Source organism: Marmota monax, unplaced genomic scaffold (assembly GCF_021218885.2).
Source record: "Marmota monax isolate L192 unplaced genomic scaffold, Marmota_monax_Labrador192_F-V1.1 WCK01_AAM20220418_F8-fsc00133, whole genome shotgun sequence".
Taxonomy (NCBI): Eukaryota; Metazoa; Chordata; class Mammalia; order Rodentia; family Sciuridae; genus Marmota; species Marmota monax.
The window spans coordinates 190,095-208,278 of record NW_026694821.1 but is presented as its reverse complement, the minus strand read 5'-3'; the positions used below and the strand labels follow the sequence as shown (position 1 = coordinate 208,278).

General features: G+C 46.9%; 1 protein-coding gene across 1 annotated transcript; it reads left to right on the top strand.

The window, feature by feature from the left end:
* The first annotated feature begins 13,197 nt into the window (after positions 1 to 13,197).
* On the top strand, positions 13,198 to 15,471 carry Hoxa13 (homeobox A13). The gene is made up of 2 exons (XM_046426086.1): positions 13,198 to 14,116; positions 14,831 to 15,471. The coding sequence occupies exons 1-2, from the start codon at positions 13,198 to 13,200 to the stop codon at positions 15,073 to 15,075; spliced, it is 1,164 nt and encodes a 387-aa protein (XP_046282042.1). The 3' UTR covers positions 15,076 to 15,471.
* The last annotated feature ends 2,713 nt before the right edge of the window (positions 15,472 to 18,184 follow it).

The window sequence follows — 18,184 nt, the reverse complement described above, 5'->3', positions numbered from 1 at the left end:
GACTGTGCCTGGAATAAATAACAACTGCTTTCTATATCCTCAACCATCTAACTGCAGTCACCATTATTTCAGTACACCCCCACCCCACTTCACTAGTGCTTTTGAGAAACATGGGGTAGGTGGCAGGAATCAGTGGGAGAGGTCTGCCTGGCCTCAGGCTATGCAGTGGGATGGTATGAGCAGAGATGACTAGAATACAAAGAAGAAAATGTGTTTTGAGTCCTGGGGATCTACTTCCTCATTCCAGTCCCACAAGTGGGGCCCACTAGGCCTCATAGCCTCTGGACACCAAGCCCTCTCCACTGTCTCCCTATAGGCGAAGACTAAAGCATTTGAAGGAGGAGATTGTCAAGTTCCTGACTCACAACCTTACTTGAAAACGCAGCTCTAGGGGCTGGGGTTGTGGCTTAGGGGTAGAGCGCTTGCCTTGCATGTGTGAGGCACTGAGTTCCATCCTCAGCACCACATAAAAATAAACAAAACAAAGGTATTACGTCCATCTACAACTAAAACAAAATTTTTTTTAAATGTATCTCTAGACTGAATTGACTTCAGCCACCTGAGAAATCTGCTAAAAAAAAAAGAAAGAGCTGGCTACTGAAGCAAGACTGAGAGGAAGAAGCTCAGGTAGTTGTTTTCATCCATGTGGTCTGGGACTCTAGCTTCCCCATGAGTCTTAGCTGACTGGTCTGTAAAATGGAGATGATTATAATATCCTTGGGACCTACTTCACAGGTCGTTATGACGAAGCACTTAAAAAAATTTTTATTGCCATATAACTTACATATAGCCAAGCATACAAATCTTAAGCACCCAGCTCACTGAATTTTTATATATGTATACACTTGTGAAACTACTACAAAGATCAAGATATAGGGTATTTCCAGCCCCCAGGAGGCTCCATGAAGTTTTAAAACTAACTTTAACCAGTGATAATATCGTCTCTAACTAGAGAGGTCAGCTCCCTAGTCTAGTATATGAAGCTTCTTGACACTTGGGGGTGAGAATTGATAAACCATAGGCTGGAGATGTAGCTCAGTGTTTAATCTCCATCATCACCACCACCACCACCACAGCAACTACAAAAATCAATAAACCAAATATACACTATTCTCCCGTAGTTAGGAGCTGTGGAAATCTCAAGTCTGGGGAGCATGCAGGGGTCTTATCTACAGACCCTCAGGCACTAGGGGTTTGGGGAAAATTGAAGATGATTCATTTTTTAAATATTTATTTTTTAGTTTTAGGTGGGTTGTAGAATCTATAACCTGGGTTCTAGATAGTAACTTAAGACAGAATAGTTAAAAATTTTATTTTACATGTATGTGGTGCTGAGGATCAAACCCAGAGCCTTGTGCATGCTAGGGGAGCACTCGACCACTGAGCCACAATCCCAGCCCCAAAGATGATTCATTTTTGAGTCAATGAACTTCTGTTGCTGTGCATAGCTGGGGCTTTAAGTCTTTGGCAGGCATCTTCATTTCCAGGTTAGGGGGTGAGCCCCAAAGGAATCTAAAAACCTCTCCCAGGAGAAAGGAGTCTATGTTGATGCCCATAAAACTGAGGTCCAAGCCTTGGGATACCTCCTTTCAGCATTCTCCCCTGAATTCAAATCTGGTTTGATGTATGGAGAAAATTTCCCCCAGAGGGACACTTGACCATGTGTGTTTGAGAGAGGAGGACTTCCTGAGAGTGTAGCTAACATCTAAAACTGGTACACTTTACAAATAATACCCCCAAAAAATTCATTTAAAAAAAACAGTGGGGGCTGGGGTTGTGGCTCAGTGTAGCACACTCGCCTAGCACATGCAAGGCCTTGGATTTGATCCTCAGCACCACATAAAAATAAATAAAATAAAGTTATTGTGTCCAACTACAACTAACACACACACACACACACACACAGTGAGAGGCTTCACAATACGTGCTGTCCTGACCTTGGGTGTTTTCCTAAATATTGCCTAAGACAATTCTCCATGACAGGTGTACTGGCTCAAAAAAGTTACGTTCAGACCCAGTGACTCAGCGAGTGAAACTGAAGCTAACCTTGTGTGGCCCACAGGAAGGGCTGCTACAACCTGGGTTCTAGATAGTAACTTAATGCTAATGAACTTGGCAACCTTCAAAACAGTTGGCTATGTTGGCTTCTTCATGAATACTAGATCCCCCTCCTTTCCTGGGTGATGAGCCAAGCTGGGAGACAATGAATCAATCAAAGCACTGACCATGACTTTGGAACTTCAACCATTCTCTTGGATTCTGAGGAAATTGGAAGTGCCTCTTGGAATTTTTAACTATTCTGTCTTAATAGCTATAAAAACTGTGCTCTGGTCGTTGGTCCACCCTGTGTTTCCACCCCCAATCCCATTTTTCAGTCCACTTTGGAGTTCAATGGGGTGACCAAGGCTTTGATTCCCCACCCAGGCCTAGGCAGAGGCAGGGGGGCATGGTAGGGACCCAGCACTGTGCCCTGAGACCTTGGACCCCACAGTGTCTGCCAGGAGACATCGGAGGAAACGCGTTTACCACCTGGGCGACCTTGACTGCAACCGATTAAAGTTTAATCCGAGGTGTGTGTGTTCAGCCTTGCCATGTTATTTAAACACATCAAAGGTCATAAAAAGATTCCAATGGCATGAGCCGGTCGGACGCGGGCCCGCAGGGAGCCAACATTTGATTCTGGTTGATTTCCAGAGCCAGGATGTGGAGCACGGGACGAGGAGGGGGTCATTAGAAATAAAGGGAAAGGTTTCCTTTCTCAACGAAACTCCAGACTTCCAAAAGAGGCCGGGGAAACCGAGTCTCAGACATTGGGACAGAAACAGCATCCTGCAATTCCGATTAACTGGGAAGACATCTAGTGGGAAGAGATCGCAACTGCAGCGGCGTTCAGCGATCATCCCCAGCTTCTGCCCACCGCGACCTCCACCTGGGCTGACTGGGCGCGGGTGGGACGGTGCAAAGAGAAGCCCCTCTCTTCCTAGCCGCCCCTTAGACAGTCGAGTGCTCGTTCGGCTATCTTAAAGATCCCCAGGCCCCAGACTGCGCTTCAACTCAGGGGAGAGGCGCCATTTCCACCTTTAGAGGGAAGATCCGACTTTTGTCACTTTCCTCTTCTCCATGTTGGGGTCCTGGTAGCCAAATGACATCACGAAAGGCTCCTGAACCCGGAGCGGGCAGAGCTCTGGAGCGCGCATATGTGGGTTCTCTTGGAGCATCCTGAGTGGCTCTGGGAATCAACAGATTTCCTCAGAAGCCAGGTGAGTTTCTCGCCAGCTGCGGATTCCTCTAAGCACGTTAGCAGAGCGCAGGAGCCCCGCTTTCCAAGATGCGCAGGCAGCATTTCGCCTCCATCTCCTTCGTAGAGTGTCAAGTCTTATACCGGCTGGCACCTCCCAGTCAGTCTAATTTCTGTAGAAGACTGGGCTGTCCGGTTGCCCCTGCAAAAATAAGCCTCACATATAGAGTGCTGTCTCGTCTTTGTTCTCACAGCTCTAGCAGCTGTTACAAACCTGAAGGCTGAAACAGCACTCTGTACAGTCATCCCTACGTGCCACGGAGATGCCAATTGCAGTTTCACCTGCTTTGAGTGGGGGTTCCCTTTCTAGGAGGCCTCCTGGCTGACTCCTTTGGCTGGGTCTGAGTTTCCCCTTCTTATTCCACTTATTGTAACATCATACCATCCTAGAATTGTCAGGAAGAAAAAATATCACCAGGATGTCCCTTTTTTGGATAATACAGAAGGCCCAGACACACTGCTTCACATTTCAATATATGAATCTCAGGACATTTTGTAGCCACAACTGGGCCTTGAGGCAGGGAGGTCTGCATCTCTGCTCATAGACTTTTCAGGTCCTCTGGATGGAACTACAGGGGACAGTAACTGCTATAGGTAGTTGTCCTCTATAGGGTTCCTACACCCTTTAGTGCTAGAAATCATGGCTAGCCAGGACTGTAGCCTCCTCTTCATTTTGCCCATCAAGTGTTGTTCACCACTCCTACCCATATGCCTCCCCAGGGTTTGGACTCTCCTTGTTTCTCAAAGGAGGGCTCAAGTAACCCTGTTCTCTGTTTTGTGCTACCCCACCTTCCCAAATGAAAGTAATTGAAAATGGTGGGGAGTCCATTCTAGGCAAAATGCCTTGGAGTCTTTTATAGACATCACCATCTCTCTTCACACACAGAAGTGCATTCCCCAAAAGTCTGTGCTCCTTTTGTCCCCCAACTTCCAACCCCCATCACTTATTGGTGGGATGAAATTTAGCCATTCAGATAGGGAGACTCCCTTAGATTTTACTGAATCAGATACAGACTGTTGAAGCAGGATTCGGGGGTGGGATGGGAGGAAGGTGTGCAGTTGGATTAACTAGATTTAACTTCAGGGAATGAAAAATTATGATGTGTGGATTGCAAGTGGGGCCTGCAGTGTCCAGCCCAGGCTGAGCTCAGATGAACTGATGTCTGAGCTTGGAGCCTAGCTGATCCCCTCTTCCCTTCCAACATGACACAGGACCTAGAAAACCCCCTTCTAGCCCACCTGGCTAGGCTGGCACTGAACTCCTAGCTACATCCAGCAACTCCACCCCCATTCCCAGCCAACCCCACTCTGCCCCATTCCCAGTACAGGCTGTGGGGACATCTATTCTTCAGGGTGACAAACGAGTCTGCTTGCTCTCAGTGACATCAAATTACTTTGCACCAGCCCAGGGTCCCGTGACCCGACATAACCTCACATTAGATCCTAAAAATGTAAAGAAATATGGCCTTTTTAAAAGTGGCTGAGAGCACATAATTGCTAGCAGGCTTGAGGGTTGTCCCCAACTCAGCTTCTGACCTATGCTTCCAAAGCCTATACCAGCTGGAATTCACATGCTCTGACTCTCTATAGACAGAAGTTCAATTGCATTTAACTCTGGAGCCTAATCACGTTCTCAAAGTCCAGATTATTTTTATGTAGTTACAGAAATCACAGAAGGCTTGCAGCCTAAGCTGTAAGTAGGACTCACCAGTCAGGGATGGTGGGGGAGGGGGCAAGGCAACCAGGCTTCGGCATAAAAATAAGTTTCCACACAATGTGGGCTTCTTCTGAGCTTCAAAAACACAGGCCTTCCTTGAGCTACCATGGCTTAAATTTTTGTTGAGAGTTATGGTTTCATTATTTTTTATTCTTCTCCCCCCTACCTCCGTTCCTCGTACTCTCCCAGCTTGTCTCTAATGCGTCCTTTTCCTTCTCTCGATCCTCTGAATATTCTCACTTGTGCAGTTTCCACCCTGACCCTGACCTAAGCTGTCACCCCCATGAGAACTCCATACTAGGACCAGGGGACCATGGACGCTCCTCCCCCAAGACACTGATCCTTAAGCCTGGGAAGAGATCAATCTTCCTAGTGCCCCACAGGCTGTATTCAGGGGACACATGGGTAGTATTTCCAAGGCTTTCTGCTGCATACAGTTGAAATTGTTAGATTGATAGAATATACATAAATATCTCCTTTTGTTTAATTTACACACCCCTTATGAGTTTGGTCAACTAGCTCTTATGCTATAAAGCAGTTACATATGCTTAGTATAAAATCATCCCAGATATTTAACAACTCAAAAGAAAAAGGGGGAGAGGGGTAATTAAGAAACCATAAAAAACCCAACACTTTGCTATAGAAAAAGGACTTGAGGTTAGAACTTATTAAGTAGCTGACTGGTACAGGACTTGTCAAATTCAATAATTTGCAATTTTTTGGTTTTGCCTTTTTGGTTTCTAAAATTGCCAAAGCTTTTAGTTAAATTACCTTTAGCATTCTCTGGAGAAGATCATGCTCCTAGTCAATTAGACCACTGAATTAAAAGAAACCTCAATGTCTTTATTAATTCTTTTTAAAAATCTCTTTATCTCAGAGGGATATTGTTAAAAATACATAGAATTACATTTCTTCTTGAAAACTATGTCCTCTGTGACACAGTTTTACCAATATCAGTCCAATAAAAAATTTCTCTTCCTAGCTTAATTATGAGAAATCTCTCTAGAATTTCTACCAGGGAAGGACATGTGTTGAAATGAGAAACAGTCATTTGCCTACTAATAAGTGAATATATATCAAGTTTAGGACGTGGAAAGAACCAAGGCAGAGTTTTTCATCTCCCCACAAAACTCTGGATGCAGCCATAGAATCTTCAATTAAAGGGCAATTATGTAGACAGAAAAGGGTGATATAAATCTCCTTCGTGCATATACATTTTTATAAAGATAAGGCATACAAAATTTTAGGCAAGGTATGATCACCACCTAAACTTTTTCATCAAAAATTTTCCTGGGTGGAACCTCAAGTTCATTTTAGATTGTGATCAAAACAACTCAAGTTCAAGTCTTTTTCTCAATCCTGAAATATACCTTCAAAATCTTATGTTGAGAGTGCAATGATTTCATGTCTGGAATTTAATTTTAAATATGAAAAAAGGAATGGAGCTGGATGATGAAACATGTAAGACAAGATGATAATAGGTGTTGAAGCTAGAATTTGGGCGTATCAGGGTTCAGAACAGTTTTATGTATTCAGGAATTTTCATAACAAAAAGTTTTCTTTTTAAATTGTGTTAAACAAAGGTGGAAAACTATCCCTGCAAGAGGGTCTAAAAAAATAGTGATCTATTGAATATCATCTGGTGTTGCCTATTTAATCTTTAGTTTCCAGGACCAGAAAATGACCTTGTTCGTTTTTTCATTTCTCCGGAATCAGCCGACCATCCCTGATGGTTTCTTTCCGGCAAGCTCCCTTTCCCAACCCATAAACTGAGTATCCAAACCCAAGGTTGAGGGCTGATTAATGGAGCTTCCGTACTCGGCTCCCCTCACCAGAGTGTAAAGACCCATAAAAACTAATATCAAAAGTTTTTATTGAGTTGCTTCGTTTCTCTGAGCATTGGGCCAAACCGGTCTCCAGCTCCGGGGACAAAGGGACGGCGGCTGCTTCATGAGCAGCACCAGACGCTGCAGACCAGCTCAGTGAGGGTCCCCAGAGCCCGCCAGAGGTTCTGAGAAGGACATTCGAACCAGGTAAATGCCAGTGGGGACCTGTTCTTCCACTGAGAACAGGTGTATTTACAAAACCAAGGGAGAGGGAATGAAGAGTAGTTGGAAAAATCAAATGGGTAAAGGGGATGCACCAGCCACCTCAAAGTTATGTCATCAGGCTGGTCTGACAAGGTGAAAGTTTTTTCTTAGGGGTTGGTATGATGCCTGTTTTTCACCCACACCACATTGGATGTGCACAGTCACTGCTTGTGCATATTCGTTGGATGTGTGAATCTGTGCGTGCTTACCAAGGCGCACACATCATGATTACAATGTATCATGTGCCAAGTATCAAGTCTGATTACAACTCAGCGTGCACTGGAAAGAGTCCTGAATCCCCCTTCCTCCTGGCTGTACTGGTGAATTTCCTTCCTTCTGTCTCTTTGTGCTTTAAGAATTCACAGCCTAGGTCTGGGGCACGGGAGCCCTTAGCGAGGGATGGACTCCCGCGGGCCCAGGCTGCCTGGCTGCCTGCACTGGTTTCTCGGGGAGAAAGACGCAGCCTGATGGGGCCAGACTTACGTACAAACCCTCTACTTCCTTCAAACGCTGAAATGTCTTCAGTGTATTTGTTGACATAAAGTATCCACAGCCCAGCACTGGTTTCCTGTTTTGTTTCGGGTGTGAGCATCAAGCTTGGGAGGGGGTGGGGGCCGGCGGTAGGATTCCTTTCGTTCAGTGGAGGGATTGACTACGTCGTCGTCATTGTCGTCGGGTGCAGAGACTCCTCGTCCTTCTCATGTCAGAGTCGTAAGGGGATTCTCGGGACCATTCCGCTTTTTCCCAACTCCGACCCAATAAATGGCGACTTCACTCCCTGGGTGGATTGGGTCCCAGAAGGCTGGTGCCCTCACCCGCTGGCCAGACAGGCACTTTGGGAAGGCGGGTCCTCCTCCTGGAGGTTCTATTAATACCCGGGAGTTCAGTTCCCCTGTACCAACGCACCTTCAGGTCTTTAGGCAAAGGCTGTTTCCAGGTTCAACGAGGAGCATGATAATGTTGGGGGCAAGGAGCCCTCCCTCCACCACCACCTGAACCTCCGGCTTCGGAATCACTCAGAGCCAGATCTCAGGGACCTGAGCACTCTCCCCTCACTCCAAATTTGTCAAGTTTGCGCCAACCCTGAGGAGTCCGGGTGCTGCTGGCTGCTACTATGCAGTGGCAGCTATGCACTGGGAGTCTGGGACTCAGGGCTGTTTGTTTTAAGTGAAGAGGTGCTGCCTGTCTCCTTTCTCAAAGGCTCCCTGGACAGGACAGGGCAGTGTTGAAAGTGGTGTCCTTCCTGAAGTGGTCTTTCCTAGTGGCTTTGTGGTCCTGGATGAAACCTCCCATGCACAGGAGAACTGCTCCTTCAAAAACTTGCTTTCCTCAAAATCCACCCTACAAGGGGATCTTAAAGGCAAGGTGGGATCAGTGTGGGTCTTCCTCAACCACACATTTCTATTTTCAAATGTTAGCATTTGGTCACCAGGATGGAAAATGACTTCCCATAGTCCAAACCTAGCCCCACAGCCTTGAAATTTCAGGGCCTTATTATTGCTTCAAATGCTCAAAAATCTAGAACAAAGGCTTGAATGACTCACAATGCACCATTTCCCTACCCAATGGCCAGCTTTAGCCCAGGTTTCAGAACCTATATGCCCCTTCCCTTTAAGAAAAGAGGGTACAGCTTCCACCCCAGCGGAGATAGGGCTGAGGACACTCAAAAAGCCAGAATGAACATAGTAGTCCTCTACTTGCTTGCTTCCCAAATGCTGTGCTCTAGCGAGGATTCAGAAGTGCCTACCCTGTTTGAGAATTTTCCCCTTCTCAGTCCTTCCTGGTGAGCCTCAGTCCCTCAGTCATTTTTTTCTTTCCTTCTGGATTTTTTTTTCTTCCTTTGCCATTATCTCTGCTCTCCCAGTCCCCCTGGGGTGGAAGGGAGAGGGTTAAGATATTCTGCAAAGGCAGCTCGTAAAGCTGCTTGGATACATTAGAAACACATGAATATCCTGAAATACAAAGTGTCTTTAAAACCAACCAAGGAATGTTTATCCTAATGCTGGATAGATGCAAAGAAGTAGTGCCAGGAAGCAGTGCTGACAGCGTCCTCCAAGTTAAAGTGAGAGCAGGTAAATTTCATTTGCAAATGAAAATCAAATTCAATTAAACCTTGGTTACCCTTTGTCCTTTTTTTCTTCCAACCCTGGGAGAGTAGGGTACCCTGTCCCAGGCTGTCATGGAATCCCCCACCCAGAAAAACCCAGCCAAGGTCTTTGTCTTCAGGGGGAGGCTCCAGGGAAGCCGAGGCCCTACAGGATGCCCTGGCCCGACCCAGGAGGTAAGAAGCCAAGGCATTTTGGAGCAGGAGAAAGGCTGTGGAAACGACTTGAACAAAGGTTTTGCTGCAGCTGCGCCCTCAGGTTCTGCCGGCATTGCCCTCTCAGGGCTCTTCCAGAGAAATCTGGGCACATCAGGCAGAGATTGGAAAATGAGCCTAGTCTCTCCAGCCTCCACTCCTGCAGTCCTCTGCTTGACTCTGTTGCTCAACTGGCCACTGCTGCCTGAAAATCCCAGTGGGTGCCTTGACTTCCACAGCCTAACCCATGTCTGAGGATTAAATTATTAAATTGATGGTACTTCTCTGCAATCTTATAGGAATTCCTGAGCCTGGGGAACCAAAAATTTATTTTTTATTTATTTATTTATTTATTTATTTTTTAAGTTTTCAGCAGACACAACATCTTTGTTTGTATGTGGTGCTGAGGATCGAACCCGGGCCGCACGCATGCCAGGTGAGCGTGCTACCGCTTGAGCCACATCCCCAGCCCCCAAAAATTTAAAAAAGGATGAGTGTGGCTCAGAAAGGTCAGACCCCACTAGCTGGGCAGGCAACCAAATTTTCACCTTACTTTTGAGAAAAGAGGAAGAATGCTGGGAAGGTCCACGATGATACCTTCCCAAAACATAGTCTGGTCTTCATTGTCCTCTGACCTTTCTTTTTCCACAGCAAGCCATTTTTGTGGCTGCCTGGTGGATTAAGAAACCATATTGAGAACCATTAATGAATCTCTTATATTCTTCAGTGAAAGAAGGAAGAACAGTGATTATTCTTACTTCAAAGTGTGTAGAAATTCTAGAAACTCAGACCCAAAATTATCCACAGAGCTCATTCAAGTTCTATAAACCATTCCTGCAGATTGATGGCTATAACTCAATATCTAGAAGGACATACAGACATTTAAAAATAGTGAAGGCATGCCCAGACGCCTGGTAGAAAAATCACATCATATATATCGAGATCCAAGACAAGAAGGGACAAGCAGGCTGCCTCCCTCTAAGAAACCATATCTTGAGAATTTTTTTTTAAATTGATAGGGAGACATAAATCTCAATAATTCTAGCCCCAGGCCCTTGCTTGGAGGGGGTGCCAAGTGTGGAAAGCAAAGCAGAATGAATTTGAGAAGCGACCCAAAGCCTTCCTCCCTGCCCCACCAGGCGCTATCGCTCCCAGACAAACCTGCTTGTGGCTCCTCAGAGGACAAGATGAAATCTTGTCTCACCATTTTTGGTGTGGAGGGACCCAGTCGACTTTGGCAGTCTGGGGCTGAGGCCCTTCCTCTGTTCGCTGGGCTCCCGGCTCCGGTGAAGTGGGCGGGGGAGGGAAGAATGTAGAGCTGGCCTTAGCCGCCGCGTGCACCAGCAACCGCGCCACGGCCAGAGGTGAGCTGGCACAGGCGCCGGCTGAGGGGGGCTTCCCAAGCAGTGTTTTCGTTTTTCTGGGTCTGGCTGGAAAACAGAATAGACTACGAAACCCTAGCCAAGAGCAGGGCGGAGGCAGAGAAGAAGAGTCCGTAAACACCGCCCCAAAAACTCTACGAAGGCAGGAAAAAAAAAAAAAAAATGCTGGGTAGCCAAACAGAGCCAAAAACTAGAATTCCGGAGTAAAAGGGAATTAAGAATGAGGGGAGATGAGCGGTGGGCCTTTTGCAGCCGCCTTAGTCTCCAAGTTTGCGAGGCAGTTTTCTCACGCTGACTAGACTATAACTTTCAACTTGACCTTGGCCTCCAGCCGTGTCTGACCCGTATGTAAAACCGCCCTCAAGTCCCTAGGAACTGGGGCCTCGAACCCTACTCTTTTTCTTTGTCACCGTGAGTTTTACAATGCCACTTGGAGAGAGGAAGGGGGTGGGGGATGAGGAAAGGGCCGGAAAGTAACACAAAAATCAAATCTTTACAGAGTCTGGTTCCTTAGTTTGCAAATGACCAGTCACGGAGAAGGTAAACTGGGGGCAAATCAATATTTACCCAGAACTGCTAAAAAGTCAAGAGGGAAAGGAAGCACTGGGTGGGGGAGAGGGGAGGGCTGGGGGGTGTAAGAGAAGGTTTTATGGGGCGACATTTACATTGGTCAGGGCAAGCTTGGAATCTGGGCAGATAAAATCCTAAGCCAGCTTCATCAGTCTGGACCATGCAGGAAGCCCAGGGTGCTTGAAGAGCAAAGCAGTGGGGTGGTACATGCAGTGCCCTGAGTTTAGGGATGAATCTGCAAGCTGGGACCAAAGAGCAGGTCCAAGCCTGGCTGCTCACCAGTAGCCTGAGAAGGAAGGGAGTCCAGTACTCTCCACGGCTTGCATGGTCCCGAATGTGCCCACTTTCATTTTGAATGCCTGTTCCCTTTATGGACAACTGACCAGTTCACAGTCACAAAATCAGAAGTGGAAGTATTTGGCCCCAAAGTGGCAGGATCTTCAAAATCCCTCACTAAAACATGATGACTCCAAGAGGGGTAGTTGCTTTGCTCTGCCAATACCAACATCCACCATGCTCCCAGGAAAGGGTTGCATTTCCTAGGCACAAAGGAAAGACTTCTAGGTTAGTTCTTGGGCACTGGGCACCCTCTGCAGGTTGGCGCACCAACTTGGTGGGGAAGGCATTGAAGCAACCCCTTTCTCTTCCCAAACAGAATGAAATTGTGGGATCCCAGATGCCAAAAGTCAGGTCCACCCCAGGCTCTATGCAACAGATTGCTGAGGCCCCAGATCTGAGGCTGGAGTTCCAGTCAACAGCCCAGCTGGAGCCTGTTCCTCCAAAGCCCCTTCTAGGAGAAGCCAGCAGAACTGGTGGGACAGGAGCACGGTGAATGTTGCTCTTTCCATCTCTGTCTCTGAAGAAGGAGGAAGAATTTTACTGGGTCAGAGTGAGAAACAGACTATATTCCTAAGTGTGTGAAGGCGACTGTGTGCATGTGTGTGTGTTTGTGTGTGTGTGTGTGTGTGTGTCACTGTAGGGTATCATAAGTTGTTCAGAGTCTATGGGCCTAAATGTAAGTGTATAAAATTGCCCACTGACATAGGTACAAGGAAGGGAAGGGAGCTCCTAAATGCAGTCCAAGTTTTCCAGTGGAATGTCCTGGGATCCATGAGCCAGGCCTTTCTGAAACAACCAACAAGCAGCAAACGCCCTGTCCCTGTTCCCCTGGAAAGAGAGCCAAATTGAGAATGTGACATTGTCGAAGCCAAAATTCGCACAGTAGACCTAGGGTCTCCCTGCTTAAAGATACCTAGAAAGAGAACCTCCCAAAGGCCCCAAGAAATACCCAGCCTGAGCTGGGCTGATCCCATCCTCCCCAGTCTCTCATCCCTGGTCATTGCTGGATTTACCTGACCAGTCCCCACGGCCTCAGGTCGCAACCCAACTGCTTGCCCACGTCCCCTCCCCGACTCTTGCGCTGAGCTGGTCCTCACTGGGATAAGGGAAGGGAAGGGGGGATGCGAAAGTCACGCCCTTCCCTTCCTGTCCCACCCGCCGGGTTTTCTATACCCCACCCGCCTGCGTCCCCCTCCTCTCCCCTGGGTGTACGCGGCGCGGCCGCACAGCTAGTGCTAGTGCTAGTGCTGGCGCTGGTGACCGCGCGGGCGGCGGCGGGGACCGCGGGTGCACAGAGCCGAGCTGGGTCTGGAGCCGCCCGCTTTGCATACGCCGTGGGCGGAGCGGGGGGGGGGGCGGGCCAATGGGCGGCCGCCTGGCGCGACCCCGCGGGGCGCGATCCGCCCCCCTAGCTCGGGCCCCGGTCCCGCGCCGCGCGCTCTTCACTTCTTGGGGGCTTTTTAAAACAGCGCCACTGGGGTCTTCTCCATGCGGCTCGGGCTATGACAGCCTCCGTGCTCCTCCACCCCCGCTGGATCGAGCCCACCGTCATGTTTCTCTACGACAACGGCGGCGGCCTGGTGGCCGACGAGCTCAACAAGAACATGGAAGGGGCGGCGGCGGCGGCAGCGGCGGCGGCAGCGGCAGCGGCGGCCGGGGCCGGGGGCGGGGGCTTCCCCCACCCTGCGGCTGCGGCCGCGGGGGGCAACTTTTCGGTGGCGGCGGCGGCCGCGGCAGCCGCGGCGGCCGCGGCCAACCAATGCCGCAATCTGATGGCGCACCCCGCGCCCCTGGCGCCCGGCGCCGCGGCCGCCTATAGCAGCGCGCCGGGGGAGGCGCCCCCGTCGGCCGCCGCTGCCGCTGCCGCCGCCGCCGCGGCCGCCGCAGCCGCAGCCGCCGCGTCGTCCTCGGGAGGGCCGGGCCCGGCGGGCCCGGCGGGTGCCGAGGCCGCCAAGCAATGCAGCCCCTGCTCGGCGGCGGCGCAGAGCTCGTCGGGGCCAGCGGCGCTGCCCTATGGCTATTTCGGCAGCAGCTACTACCCGTGCGCCCGCATGGGCCCGCACCCCAACGCCATCAAGTCGTGTGCGCAGCCCGCCTCCGCCGCCGCCGCTGCCTTCGCGGACAAGTACATGGATACTGCCGGCCCCGCGGCCGAGGAGTTCAGCTCCCGCGCTAAGGAGTTCGCCTTCTACCACCAGGGCTACGCAGCCGGGCCTTACCACCACCATCAGCCCGTGCCTGGCTACCTGGATATGCCGGTGGTGCCGGGTCTCGGGGGCCCCGGCGAATCGCGCCACGAGCCCCTGGGTCTTCCCATGGAAAGCTACCAGCCCTGGGCGCTGCCCAACGGCTGGAACGGCCAAATGTACTGCCCCAAAGAGCAGGCGCAGCCTCCCCACCTCTGGAAATCCACACTGCCCGGTAAATGGCGCCCCCTTTGCAACCCCGGTCTTCCGGCTCTGCTCTAGATTCTCCTCAGTTCATGCCCGGGGTCACCCGGGTGCCCCTCTTGATCTTTCCTTGGCCTGCCCTCGCGGCGCTGCACCCCCTGGGAGACTGACCCCGGCTGACTGGCGCTGTCCGCACCGCCCTAAGTTGAACTGGCCCTGCTTGGGTAAGGGGTGCTGGGAGGGAACTTGTGGGGACCCTGGCTACCTTCCTTCTCCCTCTGCGCCCCGCCCTCTCCAGCCCTTGACAAGAACTTAAGGATCAGAAATTGACCTGATATTGGGTTCATCAAATTGCCACTGTTCCTTATCGGAGGAGTAACCTTACTTGTAGAAGCATTGAGTGCTGGGACTCAGAGCAAAGTGAGAGGAACCAGGCACATGAGTGTTGTTACTCTGAGTCGGGCGCTAAGGTGTGGGCCGCTAGGCTAAGCTATTGAGGGAAAACACGCTCTGCGTGTGCAGGATAACCCCGTTGGGATGGTCACTGGAGCTTTGGGAGATTTCATTTCAGTGCAAAACTAACCATCCTCCCGGCTAACCCCCAGGCTTTGGCGTAAGGCCGGATTGTACAGCTCGTGGCAAAGCGCAGCCGGGCACTGCAAGGAGGGTGGCTCAGATCGAGGTGTCTTCTGTGTCTGTCCCAGGTCTGATCCTTGTGTAACTTGCCTTCTCCCCTGTATTCCAGACGTGGTCTCCCATCCCTCGGATGCCAGCTCCTATAGGAGGGGGAGAAAGAAGCGCGTGCCTTATACTAAGGTGCAATTAAAAGAACTCGAACGGGAATACGCCACGAACAAATTCATAACTAAGGACAAACGGAGGAGGATATCAGCCACGACGAACCTCTCCGAGCGGCAGGTTACAATCTGGTTCCAGAACAGGAGGGTCAAAGAGAAAAAAGTCATCAATAAATTGAAGACCACTAGTTAATGGATTAAAAAGTGGAGCACAGGGCAACTTGAAGAAATGCTTCAGAACTGATTGTTTTTGCCCAGCTGATGGTAATAATGCTTAATAATAATCGAAGAATTGGAAAGAGAGACACTGGCATTTTGCTGTCTTAAGTGGGAATTTCTTTTTAATGGAATCTACAACTTTTTAAAAACTTTTTAAGATGGTAAAGACTGACAGTTCTCCCGCCAACAGACCGTTAAATGACAAATTCTAGAGTCAAACGTCAACCCCTAAATACGAAATTTCAGATAAGTTACGCACTTACTAAAATCTTGTAAGTATTTATGTGACCGTTATATTTTAGGACACTGTGTTAGATGGTAATGATTTGAAAGTTGGTTACAAAAGCAAGAGTCTGTTGTAAACATCTGATTGTTCTTCTTAGGTCGCCATTCCCTTTGCATGTTAAGTGCCTGCTCAGGTAAATCTTAGTGAAATTCCTACCATTGTATGTTCTGAAAAATGTTTCATATATAGGTTTAAAGCAAAAAAGAGAAGGTACTGAAATAATGGTCTTTAATTTTTATTATGAAGGGAGAAAGGAGAGAAAACTCTTCCGAGGATCATTTGTCTTGATAGTAAATACAGCCTTTAATCCTTTGAGGCTAGAAAGAAACACCAGGTTGGTAATGTCCTTCTAATAATAGCAAGCATATTTGTGATTGGACTACCACAATATTAGAGATTTTCCAAAGAATTGAGTACTTTTTAAATGTTTAAATTACCAGATGATCCGCAGGGTTGACATTATGTTAGATCTCCCAGAAAGTCCTACCCAAACATGAAGGACTTCAGTTTGAATGCAATTCCTTTTAAAAAATTTTTTAATTGGCATTTTCCAATATTTTCTAAACGTTTTGCTGGATAAATCATTTTTTTTTATTTTTAGAAAACTCTGAATGGAAATCCATTCCCCTGAAATATTTAGATGGCTAAATATTTTGTATTTTGATCTATTAAGGTGTTAGTATTTTCCTTGTTTATTGTGTTATGAGACTTCATTAGAAAGTTTAGGGATTCGTCTTCACTGCACATTTTAAACCAAGCAGTTATTTCAACCAGCACATTCGGTTTGTTCATATTCACTATAAAATGCTATCTTGTAAATAAAGACATTCAGCACACTGTGAAAAAATGTATTTGTGCACCTGCTTTTTAAATATTTCTACTAAAAAATTAGACTTGTACATAGTAATATAGTGGTATTGATTCTGTTAATAAAATAGTCACTGCCATTAAAACCTGAAGGAAAAACTCATTACTTTCCTGTGCTAAATGCGCACTTCACCGAAAGAAAAGGGAAAGGTTTGTATCATACAAGCCAAGGACCATTCATGTCTATTAATTCAGCTTTTTTTTTTTTTTTTTTTTTTGCTTCAAATTTTTTAAGAAAAGAGGAAAATTCCTCTTAGCCAAAATCCTAAGTGTTCAAGGAGATGAAAGTATTACTTATTCTGAAAAGGATAGAAGAGAAAGGAGGAAGAGATAGTACAAATTCCCAAGTTCCCTGTGGAAAATGAAAACCAGTTGTTTTGTACCAGCAGTGCCTAGGCTATCGTATTTTAAAATCTGCTCTTGGATTTGAATGTGTCTGAAAGGGCAGGTTTTGATATTTTTTGAAATGACAGGACTAGGTAAGGCCTTAAACCTTGACCTTGACAAAAAAAGACAATTTGTGACCTTGACTTTTGACAGCTCATGAATTGGCCTAGGTTGGATTAGTAGATCAAGGGCGCCACCTCGTGTTGACAAGCCTTCTTGTAATTCTTCAACTTTAAGGAAATCAAAACCTCTTACCTCCTTGACTTGTTGTTTTAGAGATTTAACACTCATTCATTTGGCTTCAGATGGAGTAAATTTGAATATATGTAAATTATACATGTGCCTGTATATATGTGAATATATCATATGTGTGTATACATGTATACATTTGCATATCAGTGCTTGTGTGTGCTTGTATATATAATTGTAGAATCTGTACAGATATAATAACATTAATTGCTGATGACCCAAGACAATGTAACTTAAAGTGATTTCTAGAGTTCAGGTACAAAATGTTTGTTACATGATGAAGTTTTGTTCATTTTTTTTTTAATGGCCAAGTTTGATTTGTCTTCACAGCAGCTCAATCAGATTTCTGAAAATCCATTTTAAAGCTGTACATTTTTGTTACAGTTCAAGAGGTGTTCTTAAATAACCATTTTCTTTCCTGGCCCTCGCCCTCCAAGGTGGTCTCCCACCCTAATTAGAGCTATTGGGGAGTCTTTACGGCAAATAAAAAGTTTCGAATGCCTTGCTAACTCTAGAGTTCTAGAGTTACATTTCAGAAATTCAAAGAAATCCACCTCTCAAGAGGTCATTAAAGAGATCTTATAAATATCTCATATCTACAAAATGACCATAATATGGAGGCAGAAGAAGAGTTATCCTGAATAGCTCAGAGCTGAGTGCTGCTCCAGGGTGGTGTGCAATCTTATATTGATGCTTACAAATCTTCCATTTGATTTGTGGGAGAAATAAATATGTTTAATATTAACAACCACCATCAAAACTATAATAATAATATTATTATAGCATTATATCTACTGTTTATTGACCCCTAATTACACATCAAGTGCTGTGTTCAGAGTCATAAATAATACATATGTATGTTTATATATTTAATATACACATAAGTTAATTTTTGTCAAATCTACACATATATTGAAACGTTGGTGGAACCAGTAGTCTTGGGATGCAAAATTTTCAGATGCTGATTAAGTTTACCTTTATGTTAGAGGAGAGTAATAGTGAGTGGAAGAATCAGATTCATAATGATGGAAAATGATATTGGTTGATTACAAACATGGCTGCTGTAAACCTCTATTACCTTTCCTGAAGACTGAAAGCTTTAGAAATGAAGTTATGGAAAGAATCTGAAAGTTTTAAAGAAAAAAAAAAGGATGGTTCTGAAACATATATTGAATGGTCTCATGAAGTGCAATCGTATTTGGCTGCCCGGAGGATTTTCACTCCACTTGTGGAAACAAATGAAAATGCTGCTGCAGATCCACCTCCTCACGTCTTGTTCCACAATTCCATTTCT

Bases quoted from the DNA above. Each gene is read 5' to 3' on its own strand.
- Hoxa13 (XM_046426086.1), top strand. From the start codon at position 13,198: ATGACAGCCTCCGTGCTCCTCCACCCCCGCTGGATCGAGCCCACCGTC. The intron at 14,117-14,830 runs GTAAATGGCGCC...CCTGTATTCCAG, and splicing joins CTGGAAATCCACACTGCCCG to ACGTGGTCTCCCATCCCTCG.